We start from the raw sequence: 13,645 nt of genomic DNA, 5'->3' as shown, positions 1-13,645 counted from the left end.
AGATAAAACAAACATTTAATGAATCTTGTTTCTACATTTTTTTTTAAAGAAAGTTAATTGCAAATAACTGTCCTTCGTATTAATGTCATCTTCATTTACCTTGCAGCCATATAAAATGATATGGCCTGCATAAAAAACAACAGATTTTTATTTCAATCAATCAGACATTTAATCAAGTCAATTTTTCTTACAAAGCATGTTTAAAAAAAAAGAGTGGCAACCAACGCGCTGAACAACAATAAAAAGGAAAAAAATTAAAACCTCTGAAGAAAATAAACTTGTACATAAAACAACACCATATTTTCCGCACTATAGGGTGCTCTGGATTGTAAGACGCACTGTCAATGAATGGTCCATTTTCAAACTTTTGTCATATATAAAGCGCACCGGACTATAAGGCTTATCCTCGCCTCCCAGTTTTTGTAACTTAGCTCGGACCGTGTGCACCACGCTCCATTCAAAATGGACGATTTCGGTGCTCTAGCGGAGCTGGTTCACCTGTATCAGCATTTCTATGATCCCTCTATGAGAGACCACAAAGATAATCAAACAGTTCAAAACTTACAGAAGAATACTGCACCGATGTAAGCGTCAAGTATAAACGCCTCCACCGCCCTGCGTGACTAACTGAGCCTTAATGCTGCAAGTGGCGTAGCTTTGTAGTTTACCAAATTCTTACATATATAAGTTGCTCCGGATTATAAGGCGAGCTGTCGTTTTTTGAGAAAATTGAAGGCCCTTAAGTGCGCCTTATAGTCCGGAAAATACGGTAATAAAATCAACTCCCACTTAGTGACACGTGATTGAGAGCAGATGTGTTTTTAAAAATGATTTAAAAAAACAGGAAGTGAAGATGAGTCGACAGGAAGGTTTTAAAATCTGTTCAGCGAGACGTGTTCAAGAAGTTCCTGTTCAACGAGTTCCTGTTGAAAGTGGAGCTGCAGCATTTTGGACAAGTTTGGAGAGGAGAAAGAGAAACCTGAGTGACCCCCCCCCCAGGATAAAGTGCATTACAGTAGTGGAGCACAATTTTCTCCAGACTCCGCAAAACAGAGTTAATCTGCTTGGTAAACTTCAACTCAGAATCAGGAGCCAAGATTGGCAGCAAGAAAGCCAGCAGCAGAACAGGGACTGAACAAAATAATTCAAGTTGTACTTCATTCAAGTGATTCTACATTCATCCAAAAATAAATAAAAAGAAGCCCCCACAAAAAAAAATATTGGCAACATTTCAACCAACCCTTAGAGTTTGAGTTTGTTTATTCTCCTCTGGGGTCCTGCTCCGGTGGCGTTCCCGGGCGTTTTAATGGGCCTGAGTACTTATGGATGAGAAAAGGAGGAGCGGGTAGGATCCGGGCGGCGCTGTACACGGGACAGGCTTTGAACCCGCAGGGCCAGTCGCTCCAGGCGTACCGAACAGCTGTCGCTTCAGACGGACGAGGACACGAGCTGGCGGACAGCTGGACCGACGTCTGATTCCAGCTCAGGATGGCAGCTGGAACCCACGAGGACCCGGGCCCGCACGGAGCTTTCCTTTCTGAGCAGCAGATCTGAGACGTCATTAAATGATACCGTTAACCTTTAAATTTAACCCCTTTTTTTTTGTTTGTTTGTTTTGGCTGCTGAAGTGCCAGGCTCACCTCAAAGATGTTTTTGGATGGCGCAACAGAGACTGGCTGGTCGTAGGTGATGTTGACGGACTCATCAGTGGACACGATGCGATACGGGAAAGGGCCGGCGAAGGCTACGCCCTTCTCGCCATAAGCCACCGCTCTGGCACCCAGCGTCAGCCTGTGAGCTACATCCTGCTTGTCTCTGGGATGGATTCTGAAACAAAACCAAACAAAAAGCTGCAAAAACTCACAAAACATGAGCTCTGACAAGCAATAAAGAAAAAAGACGTGACCCACTGATTCACACGCATCTGTGGTACAGATTTATGACCAATGATTTTGGTCAGTTTTGATATTTGCCATCATAACAAACTTTTTAAGTGTCTGCTCAATAAGTGTTATTATACTCCGTTTAATTAGAACCAAATTGCTAAAAAAAAAAAATCCCACTTTTATGTACTTTTAAAGGACAAGAACAGCAAAAATTTAAGATGCACCAGGCAATTGTCTTTTTGTCCTGTAATCCTACACTTAAAGACGCTGCTTCACATTAAAAACATTCAGCCAAGGTAAAGTTCTTTTAGCTCATTGGTTTGATATCTCTTAAATTTTCTCCTTTTGTTTGATTTTTTTCTCATCTCATATTTTGCCCAAACTTCAAAAATTTGGTATAAATTACTTTTAGACACTTGAACACTAATTGGTCTAAAACAGGGGTGTCCAGTCCTGATACTCGAGGGCCACCATCCTGCATGTTTTCCTTGTTTCTCTGCTCCAACACATCTGATTTGAATCAATGGCTGATTAACGGGCTTCTGCAGAACATGAAGAGGGAATTTAACCACTGAATCAGGTGTGTTGGAGCAGGGAAACAAGGAAAACATGCAAAATAATGGGTTTGTGGTTTGTCAAAACTGTTTGACTCTATGACCAAGTTGCAGGTGTAGCGAGATTAAAAAAAAAAAAAAACTTAAATAGCTACAGGCAGCTGTCTTTGGAAGTGCAATTTCAGAGAAAACTAGTCTTAAAATGATCAACTTTTGGAGTCAATCCAATTCAAAATGGCTGCCAAAACATGGTGTGGTAGTAGATCACACAACATTTATAAGGTCTGATTAAAATGACTACATCTTTGTCATTTCTTACTCACTGGTAAAAAAACAAACAAAAAAAAACAGATTTTAGAGGGAGTTAGCAATAATCCCTTAAATTTTCCACCCGTTAATCTCACATACAGGCGGTGTAAGCGAAGTTTAAATGTCTTTGTTAGATTTACCCCTCCCCCCTCACTCGCTCCTTGTACCATCATCCTATAACGTGGATCCTTACGTGCCGTACGGCGAAGTTTTATCGGGTAAATCGAACGCCACGGCCATGAAGGTTTTCTTCATCCTGAGATTTGAGACGAAGCCCACGTCGGCTGTCTGGTGCCAGCGGATGTCCGGAAAGCCGTCATCTGTCGTGTTTTCTTTGTAAGTGGCCAGCTGGTGGAAGAAATGTGCAAAGAGGGCAGTCTGTGCTGTTTATTCTACCTTCAGAGAGATGACTTCAGCATACAATCTTTCTGCGTCTTTGGGACAACGGAATGAGAGGTTTCAAGCGGTCAGATGCTGAGCGTACTTGAACGAATCCAAACGGGAAGTCGGGAGCCGTCTGCCACCCTGAGCCTTGGTGGAACGCCATCCTCCAGTCGTCGATCATTGCAGGGAAAGAGCAGTTGTACTTGTCCTTATGATAGTTGGCGTTCGCCTCACCTGGGAGAGAGGAAAAAAAAGAACCTGACGGACTTTGTGATCTTGAGCTTTCCGAACGCGGACTGCCCGCGAGGTCCCGTGTTACCTTGATACCAGATAGCTCCGTAGATGGTCATGTTGAGGAGTGGGTGGATCATCGCGTTCCACAAAGCCGAGTTTTGCGTTTGGGGGCTGAGGGAAGCAGGAAGCAGACGTTACTGCACAGACACGTCGACACCCGTTACGTACGTCGGACCGCAGGGTCGGCTGGACGCCCTCACCTGTCCTCGGGGTCGTCCAATCCACAGAGCTTCAGAGCCCTTCCTGAGGACCAGGCCTCCACAGGCGTGCCCCCCCAGCAGGACTCCACCAGCCCTACGGGGTACTTCAACCTGTCGTACATGTAGCGTCCGAACAGCCAGCACACGGCCGAAAACTGGGACACAACATCTGGAAATAGAGCAGCTCGCCAATCAGACACTTTGATGTTAGGAAACGCAGAAATAACTAAACGCCCGAACTTTAGACTAAGATCATGTTTTGATGAGAAATTATAGCTATTTTGAAAAATAAAATTATGCACAGTCTTATGCAATATAGTGCGGTTTCTTAGTGCTTCAGGTATGAGTTAAGGATGACTCTCAGCTACTACCACACCACATATATCAATGGCTGAGTTATAGCTATAAATGCGTTTGCCGAGGTTGCTTAGCTGTGGCGGCCATCTTGAATTAGGTTAACCAGCTGTCGATGTACATCCAGAGACTTGAATTAAAATCCATCCAGTGGTTCTGAAGATGTTTCGCTAAAAAGAAATCCAACCAATTGGCTCTCTGTAGTAAGAGTACCGTATTTTCCGGACTATAAGCCTTCAATTTTCTCAAAAAACAACAGTGCGCCTTATAATCCGGAGCGCCTTTTATATGTAAGAAGTCGATGTTTTAGGACACCTTTGGTTAAACTACAAAGCTGCACCACTGGCAGCATTAAGGCTCAGTTATAGTCGCAGGACTCCATGTACGGTGCTCGGACCTGAGCGTTTATACTTGACGCTTACGTTGGTGCAGTATTCTCTGAAAAGAAGAGGGCTGTTTTGTTTCACTTAATGCACCTTATAGTTGCCTTATATATGACAAAAGTTTGAAAATGGACCATTTATTGACAGTGCGTCCTATAGTGTGGAAAATATGGTAGATTATAATAAAGTGTTTCACTTTAGGAATGTGTCTTTTGCATTTCAGTACCTAAAGTGTTTCAAATAACTCAAAGAGTGATGAGAGAAATCTTGGTCTTACTGGCTGAGGGCACGGACCAGGGCAGCTCCACTCCGATCAGATCAGTCAGCTCAGTGTCACTCGTGTCCAAAGCTGCCATAAAAGTCCTCACATGGGGGTATTTAGACGAGAGGGCCAGCTCCTCCGACGCATTGAAGATCTACAGGCGAATAAATGAACATGAATATTGAAAGATAAAACAAATGTCTTTCCCTCTGGAAGTCTGTTCAGTGATTTGATGGGACGTATTTAGCGTTTTATTTCTTCAGTCCTTGTGTCAGAGAGGCGGCTCCCTGTACCTGAGACGTTTGGAAGTACATGTTGCTCTGTCCTCCGCACAGCCAAACGTCTCCAAACAGCACGTCTGTCAGAGTCCGGCTGCTGCCCCGACACACGGCAGTCACATTGTAGGGACCGCCGGCGTCGACGGGGTCGAGGCTCACGAGCCAAATGCCTTTGAGGAGAAGAGTTAGTGCAATAGCTATGAAAGTCAGGCCACATTTTAGTGCTTTGAGTTTGGATTTAAAGCAAAAATGGGAGTTAATTCAAAGGCGTTTTCTAGCAGTCCAGAGCAGCTCTGCAAAGATGCAGTGATGTTAATCTAGAGAGTTTGTAGCGCACATAAAATTACAAAACAGTTTGTAAATTTGGATGTTTTATTTTTACCAGCCTTACAAGAACAAGATGCAGATTTAGGTTCAACTTTCTAAAAACACCAAAGAATTCAATTCAATTTATTTGGTTTTATTTGGTCCCCGAAGGGCAATTCATTTGCAGCAAGTAGTGATAAAGCCAGCACACATACATAAAAATAATAAAAGGGAATATAAAATACAACAGACAAATTTACCAAGCATACAACATGACTTTTTTTGCCACTAGTTCATTTGCTACAAATAGTAGTGACAACCAATGCACACTCATAAAAAAAATAAATTAATTAATTAAATTAAAAAGGGATCAAATACAGCAACACAAGTTAAACAAGCATCCAGCAAAACTAGAAGGGATTAATCTACAATAAGCCCATGGTAACATTGAAGAAGTAGCTACCACTGAAACAGAGACATGCTGGAATGGCCACCCGCAGTGCTAAAGAGGGGAGAATTTGTGCCGCCATCTTGGAAGGTGCTACTTGGCCTCTATTGTTCCTGACAGTATGGCAGCAAACCAAGGATTTGTGAGACAAAATACACCTGAACTCAGCCAAGAAACCCAGTGTTTTAATTTTAATCATTATTATCAGAACCTGAACTTCAAAGAATGTAGTGTTAGATTTTGTTTTTAACCAATGGAAACATTTTTCTAATACATTGTATGATTATAGTTGGGGCTGAAGGTAGGCATATACCAGCTAACTGATAAATATACCATCAATATTAGTAACATACTTGCGTAAACACTATATACATTAGTCTAAAATCCTGTTTTACTTACTTTGTGGGTAAGTAGTGTAGTGGGTAGTGTATTATTGTATAGGACAGACAAAAATCTCACCTGTTTATGTTTAAATACTGAAGTTCAGGTTATAGAAAACCTAAATATTTCCAGCATTATGAGGAAAAAGACAGAATTATATAAGTTTAAGTGTAATTAACTACAGACACTGATAGCAGAGCTCTGGTTAGACTAAGTAGACATGTAAAGTCCAGTTATGTACTGGTCTGATTAGAGTGTCAGATCAGCGTTTTGCCCCCATAACTGCTTGACCAGGCTTGGTGGGAGGCTCATTGTAGAATACTCTGATCTGTTTTCACAGTATGTATGGTTTATGTTTATTAAAATAACATATGTCACTGGGAGATAAAGTTAGAGAGGCCAGACTGAGATGGTTTGGACATGTGCAGAGGAGGGACAGTGGGTATATTGGTAGAAGGATGTTAGAGACAAAGAGGAGACATATGGATGCAGTTAGAGAGGACATGGAGGGAGTTGGAGTGAGGACAGAGGACACAGAGGACAGAGTTAGACGGAGGAGGATGACCCACTGTAGAGACACCTGAAATGGGAACAGCCGAGGGAAGAAGAAGATGATGTTTATCAAAGTAAAATAATGCAAACATGGACTGTTGACACAGGATACAGAATGCATTAACAATGTGGGGCTTCAACATGTAAACAGTATGCTACAACATGCCTAGCAAGATGGCGGCCACGAATCTCTCGCCTAGCGCCGTCAGCGGCCACTTCAGTGCATTTCTTTTTTTCGGACGTAGCGTTTTGTAACACCGACAACGGAATGAGGACAAGCAGAGCAGCTCAGCAAAAAGCAACAAAAATTAAAAACATCTGGTGACGGTCTAGATTTGACGAACTCACCTGAAATAATCAACTGGATAAAATGAAACGCAGGCAGTGAAAACATGGCAAAAAATTAGTACGATGAATGTGGGTTAGCATGCGTTCCTTTCGTTTGCTGCATACCTGAGGGAACCTGAGTAACCTGTTTTCGAACGCGAACATTCAGTTCAACCATTCAACCGGTTTCTGTACGACTAGTTTAGCATTTCGGCTTTTGCTGGATTGTGTTGTACGACCACCACACTCATCCCTCTATAAACCCTACATCTGAGAGAAAAACGCTCTCGGAGCTACACCCACAGATCACTAAGGTGGGCTGTGCTGAACGGCTAAAATAAACCATCGACTCCTGATAAAAACATTAGGAACCATGTCAGCTGGGACTTGATTTGTTCACCTTTATCATTTATCAAACTTCAACTGAATCCCTTCATTACGGGAAGCATTCATCATAACATGTTACAATTAAACAGACCAAGTTTGCTTTTTTTTTTTTTTTTAAGTAAAATGAATCAAAATCAGACAATAAATCAACACAACAAAAATCAACTTAATGCTAAGAACTTTGGCATCAAGTAATTCAAGTGATTTGACTTTGCTTTTAAATTTGTCTAAAACCAAAGACACCTCTGAACGTGATGTTTAAGGTCAGGATCTGAAGTTTAGGCTTCACGCGCACTGGACTTTGGACAGTTTGGGCTCATTTTTAAGTCTTTCACTTTGAAATGTAGGTCACAAAAATGTTAATAATTCTGCCAGATTAGTTTAAGGAAGGATCAGATCAGAAGTGAACATTTGTTTATCAGCTTGCATCAGTTGTCATAGCCAGACCCGAGGCGGCGCGGCCAGCTGTCACTCCGTCTCTCCGAGGGACTCCAGAGGCTGATTGGACCTCCGCAGAACCCGGAGTGGAGGCAGGTCGAGGCCCAAAGTCCACCGACGACGGTCACCATTGGTGGCTTTGGGGAACGGCCTGAAACCCCTCAGCTGAGGAGGGTGCAGCGGCATCTATGAGCGATTTTTTTAACTGTGCTGGGTTCATACGCCGCGAGAAGTGAAGAAGTCTGCTCCAGCTGACGTGGCTGTGTGACGAAAACTACGCCATTTTGCTCACCTAGGCGCTGCGAGAGCCCATTCTGTGCACATGGCGTGGGCAGAACTTTATTCTCCCAGGGTTACGCGTCAGCTGATTGGTCAGAACATCGGTTTATGCGGAAAACGCATCTACGGCTACTTCAGTTCAAATGCAGCTCTGTGTGCTGGCTTGTTCCTGAAGCGTGAACGATTATAGTCAAGGTGTGCTCATTTTATGGTGCTGAAAAAGGTTTTATTCTTGGTCTGCATCTCTACCTTCTGATGTTTTAGTCAAAGTGTACCATTAGCTTTTGGAAATAGGTTTTTTGGTAGCGTCACACATCTAAATGTGACCCAGATGACTGGACTCTGAGTATTTTTAGGATTTTAGATAAACAGTGAAGCTTCACTGAAGGGGTGATGGCTGTTCATCTACCTGCGGTCACTGCAGGTCAAACCCTGCAGGCGCCAGAGAAAGAGCTGCGTTTACCTTCTGTCACAGGGGCCGATGTGATGTTCTGTGTCGATGGGCCTGACAGGTGGATGGTGACCTGTGACCCCTCGGGGCCAAAGCCCCACAGCGAGGCTCTCTGTGGAGCCTTCTGCAGCACCATGTGGTCTCCATAATACGAGGCAAAGCGCAGGTCCTCAACAACTGTCCACACAGACAGTTTAATTATTATTATTATTACTGGCACTCATTTAACAGCAAGTTCAAAATACTTCACTGTGTATAATAATTAAATCCAGTATAAACACCATGTATGTTGCCTTCAGTTCTGTTTTCTAGTGTTAAGGTACTTAAAGTAATGACACCCAGCTCAGGGCTAAATGTAAACAACAGAGGTGTGACCAAGTCACTGTGTTGCAAGTCTCAAGTAAGTCTCAAGTCTCTGTCCTCAAGTCCGAGTCAAGTCTCAAGTAAAAACGGTCAAGTCAAGTCAAGTCTCAAGTCAAGACAGGCAAAAGTCAAGTCAAGTCTCAAGTCAGGAACCTTTAATTTCAAGTCATTTCGAGTCGTTTTTATTTATTTATTTTTTTATAATTTGCAATTATACATAAAATTCAAATAATAGACCATTTGTTCTTTTTTAAATCTGTATTTATCTCAAATGATAGAACATGTGCAGCTGAACACAAAATATAAAAAACATTTTTAAATTGGACCTCTTTATTGCGCAGTTCTGTTAAACTTGATATTCAATAAAAAAAGACGAAAATGCTGACATTTCCACAGCACAATACAAAGAACCATAACAGCAGTTTTTTCCTCTTTTCTCTGACCTGGTCACTGAGTGAACATGTATTTTTATGTGTCCATGTTTGAGTGACACAAGAAACAAAACAAATATATCAACTGAACAATTAACAGAAATCTGCAATTGAGGATACTGTATTTCAGTTAACTATTCTGCATTGCATTTGCAAAAGACCAAACTGGCCAAAAGTCTGTCTGTCATTTGTGCACGATGAGGGCGTAAAATGATGCCACCATAGCTGAAGACGCGCTCCACTGGAGCACTGCAAGCAGGCACTGCCAAAACTCTGGTGGCCACATTAAACAGTGAAGGAAGAGTGTGCATGTTCATTGCCCAGAACAAGAGGGCGTTCTGTCCATCAGCAATATGGAGGTAATGACTTAGCTGTAGTGCTGGACTTGTCTGGACATCCTTCTTCTGCCTCTTACAATAAGCAGCAAACAGTCCTCCATCTTCACAGTCCTTTTGATCTTTATCACCAGGAGTCACGTGTTGCTCCGACTTTGCAGGATCTGCAGCATTTTCCAGGATCAGATCTGAGAAAACATCCAAGTAACAGCGGCAAAAGAGCCTGTATTAGAATTTTAGACAATAAATAAATAATACAGAAAAAGAACACCAAATACAGTCTTTACCTTTAACTTTTTGTGTCACTTCTGTCTTCATGTCCTGACTGCCCAACACATGGTGTTCCACCCACAACAGAGAAAACGCTGGATCCAAAGCAGCTGCTTTGAGGTACACTGGATCTGAAAAGGGTGCAGTGATCCCTTCTTCTGCTCTTGCCATTTGCACACTGATAAAAATTCCAAGAAATCTTTTGTTCAAAGATGCCTGGAGACTGCTGACCAGACCATTCAGGAAACGGACTTGCGGCTTCAGTTTCTCAAGGTGGTGATTGAGGGACAGCACAGATGGAAAAACAGCACTAATCGTGACTATTTTCTCACCTTGTGTCAAATCAGTTGCTTCTTCAAACGGTTTCAAGATGTCCACCATCTCCTTCAACAAGTTCCACTCTCGTATTGTGAATAACAACTTCTTGTGCCCAGCCTTTTCAAGAACAGCACAGAGTTTTAGATGTTCACATTGAAGAACCGCCTTCACTTGTCTCACTGTTGAATTCCATCTTGTGATTACAGAAGCAGGGATGCTTTTCCGTTCACCAAATTCAGTTTCAAACACATCTTTCAATGTTGTGCTTGTGTGCAGTAGTGAGCTGAGCTTAGATAGCTTTGAAAGGGCAGGAGATGCCACTTTGGTCTCTGTCAGGCCATCTCTCACCACCAGCTGAAGTGTGTGAGCAAAACATTGCAGGCGATGTTTCTTTCCCAAAGAAGCACCGACTGTTTCCTGATCTTCCAAGGGTAAGTCATGCCAGAGCTCTGGGTCGTCAAGATGATGATTATCATCAGGTTCCTCACCTTGCTCAGAGGGAAAGCATACAGTGAATGCTTTTCGCATATTGGCAGCATTGTCACTTATAATGTAATCTAGCTTATCTTTGATGTTGTATTCATCGCATACAGCTTCAAACTTTTCACAGATTCTTTCACCTGTGTGCGAGCCTTTGAAGCGCTCAAAGGCCAACAGTTTTGATTTTACCTCGAGCCTCTCAATTTCTTTTTGTATCCAGTGCACAGTGATGCCAAGGAAACCCCTCATCTTTCGGTCTGACCAAATGTCCACTGTTACTGAAACATGATCAGTCTGGCTCAGCTGGGTTTTTAACATCAAATGTTTCTCAGCAGCAAGATCTTCTATTTTTGATGTCATTGTTCTGCGACATATTGGGCTGTATTTGCTGTCGACTACTGTCAGAAAGTGTCGAAAACTCTTGTTTTCCACAATAGACAGGGGCAGATTACAACCAATAATTAAGTCACGTAGTAAGGCATTTGTAATGGCTTTCTGCTGTGGATGATTCATACTGTACTGCCCAGCACGAGTGTCCAGAAATTGTGATATGGAAGGCTGTTGAGGTTCATTTGTGATCCTCTTATTCATCTGGTATTCTTCAAATCTGTCAGAAGTAAACAGATGTCAGAAAATAAATTACAGCCATTCATGAATTACATTTGACTTCCTTCTAATCATAAATAAACATTAACACTGCAACAATCATAGTTGTCAAAAAATGAAATAAGTATATATGAAGTTATCACAAGTAAACTCAGGAAGGTCTGGTGCATTTATTTTTCTGCTTTTATTTCTAAGTATGTTAGTTTCAGTCCTCCATAAATATGGGCCAGATATTCTAAACACAAAATTTATTTGGGACAGTCACTGTATTTGCTCTGTTTTAACAAATAAACCACATGAAAAAATCTAAATCATTGCAAATAAAGTGGAGTGGTTTTGATTTTGGATGTGATAGTAAAATAAATATCTGTCAGGCCAAGTGGGTTAAATCTACAGCCAATTTCACATCTCAATATTGATAAAAACATGTTGTGTGAATCAAGCTGGTCAGAATCACTAAACACAAAATAATGAGCTCATTATTTTATGTCTTACTCAGTTAACTATCCCACTTAGTGTTATATTCAGGGTCAGTGAGATTGTACAATTTTTATTTTTACAGAAATTTTTGAAAGATGGCCAAAAAAAAAAAAAAAACGGGATTTTTTTAAATTTGTTTTTCCAGCAAAGCTATACTACTTGGAAATGGGTTCTGTGCGACATGTGACAGTCACGCCGGTCAGTGCATTAAGTCAAAAACAGTTGACTTAATGCACTGACTGCAGTAAACAATATATTGTCAATATAATTTCCCAACGTAGATGTCTTCAAATACACCAACCATCCTTAGATGATACTAGACCCGGCTCATCATTATGATGGGACAGAGAGACTCTGTTCCCTGAGTTCAGGTCCAGAATCTGCTTTCTGTTCCGGAGCCCCGCTCACTATCCACCGGCCTCCTGAGCTAACACGGTTCACATTATTTGTGGAAGCATTTGAAGGACCGGATTTATGGTAAATCATCACCAATTTAACCCGGAGTACAAATGCTAACACGAAGTCAGCTAAAGTCAACTATCTTACAGCAAAAGAAAAGTGCCACCTACCGATCTTTGTGAAGCTTCAAATGCCGGACAAAGTTGGACGTTGTGGCATCTCCATCCGATATTCTCTTCTTGCATGTTTTACAAGTTGCAGTTCGTTTTTTATTCGAAAGTTCATAACCTACGTAGCCAAAAGAAATTACTCGCGGAAGCATATTCGAGCGGTTATTTCGTCTTTCGTTCCCTGAGCTCTGTAGCGTCGCCGCGTTTTTTTAATGTCCAAATCCTGTTAATTTGATTGGTTGTGCTGCAGCTACGCACACATACATACATAAGGAGAGAGGAAAAACAGAGGGACGGTCTGCGCATATTGATACGGAATGAGTGAAGTTAATTAATGACGTCACTTTATAAATAATGTGTTTTAAATTTTAAGACTTTGAGTAAAAAATATCAAGTCTTTTCAAGTAAATAGCTTCAAGTCGAGTCAAGTCCCAAGTCAATGGCATGAAAGTCAAAGTCAAGTCTGAGTCTTTGAGCATTTTTTCAAGTCAAGTCTCAAGTCGTGATTTTAACGACTCGAGTCTGACTCGAGTCCAAGTCATGTGACTCGAGTCCCCACCTCTGGTAAACAATGTCCCAAAAAAGGCCTCCGTGCACTTTTTTTGTTGACGAACTGTACTCACCTGAGCAGCCAAAATAAGCTGAAAGTATGACAAAAATAAAACAGACCACTGCCACGACAAGTAAACAAACAAGGCAGACAAAATGCCTTGGAGCCCCGGCGACACCCATCCTCGCTGGTTCAACCGGAAACAAGCAGGTCCTCGCGATTCGTTCAAATGCCTCAAACGAACACAGCAAACAGCTGTTTAAACTTTCACCTCGGTGACGTCATCCGGAAGGATTGAGCGCCTTCAGAATAAAAGCGTGTTCGATCCGTCAAAAATGTTATAATAATACAGCTGTTGTTGTTGTTTTTTTAATGACTATAACTCAAACATATTTCGACACATTAGGCTGAAATTTGGTATGGTAGTAGCCGAGAGCAGTCCGCAACACACAATGAATGTTTTTTTTTATTTTTTTTCAATTTTCAAGATGGCCGCCATAGCTTTTAATAGAATATCTATATGTATATCGTTTAAAATTCTCCATAGAATTTACCCCGCTAAACACTATATGTTAAAATTTAAAAAAGATATAAACGTTAATTGCAGTTTCTGTGAGGGACATCCAGAAACTGTAACACATCTCTTTTGGCTCTGCCCCTTTACAAAAAGATTTTGGTCTGATTTCAGTGGATTTATCATCAACCGTATATTGAAGAATTTCTCCTTATGCTGGGATAATGTTTTACTTTGCTTTTATAATTTTGATAGA

The 13,645-nt window shown here is 41.6% G+C and overlaps 1 protein-coding gene across 4 annotated transcripts; it reads right to left on the bottom strand.

Moving 5' to 3' along the window:
- Positions 1-1,242: 1,242 nt before the first annotated feature.
- Positions 1,243-13,126, bottom strand: siae (sialic acid acetylesterase). Of its 4 annotated transcripts, XM_017420099.3 has the most exons (10): positions 12,949-13,126; positions 8,486-8,650; positions 4,920-5,074; positions 4,642-4,780; positions 3,628-3,796; positions 3,453-3,538; positions 3,234-3,367; positions 2,943-3,097; positions 1,641-1,827; positions 1,243-1,550 (listed from the first exon to the last, which is right to left on the bottom strand). In XM_017420099.3, the coding sequence occupies exons 1-10, from the start codon at positions 13,055-13,057 to the stop codon at positions 1,260-1,262; spliced, it is 1,590 nt and encodes a 529-aa protein (XP_017275588.1). In that variant the 5' UTR covers positions 13,058-13,126; the 3' UTR covers positions 1,243-1,259. The 4 variants fall into 4 exon arrangements, with proteins under 4 accessions (XP_017275588.1, XP_017275589.1, XP_017275587.1 ...); XM_017420100.2 differs by lacking the exons at positions 1,243-1,550; positions 1,641-1,827; positions 2,943-3,097; ... (5 more) ...; positions 8,486-8,650; positions 12,949-13,126 and adding exons at positions 9,149-9,790; positions 9,890-10,050; positions 10,205-11,277; positions 12,326-12,942; XM_017420098.3 differs by lacking the exons at positions 1,243-1,550; positions 1,641-1,827; positions 2,943-3,097; ... (4 more) ...; positions 4,920-5,074; positions 8,486-8,650 and adding exons at positions 9,149-9,790; positions 9,890-11,277 and having other exon boundaries at positions 12,949-13,082.
- Positions 13,127-13,645: the final 519 nt, after the last annotated feature.

Source organism: Kryptolebias marmoratus, linkage group LG2, assembly GCF_001649575.2.
Source record: "Kryptolebias marmoratus isolate JLee-2015 linkage group LG2, ASM164957v2, whole genome shotgun sequence".
Lineage (NCBI taxonomy): Eukaryota > Metazoa > Chordata > Actinopteri > Cyprinodontiformes > Rivulidae > Kryptolebias > Kryptolebias marmoratus.
The sequence above is the reverse complement of the archived record's forward strand: the minus strand, read 5'-3'. Positions and strand labels throughout refer to the sequence as shown.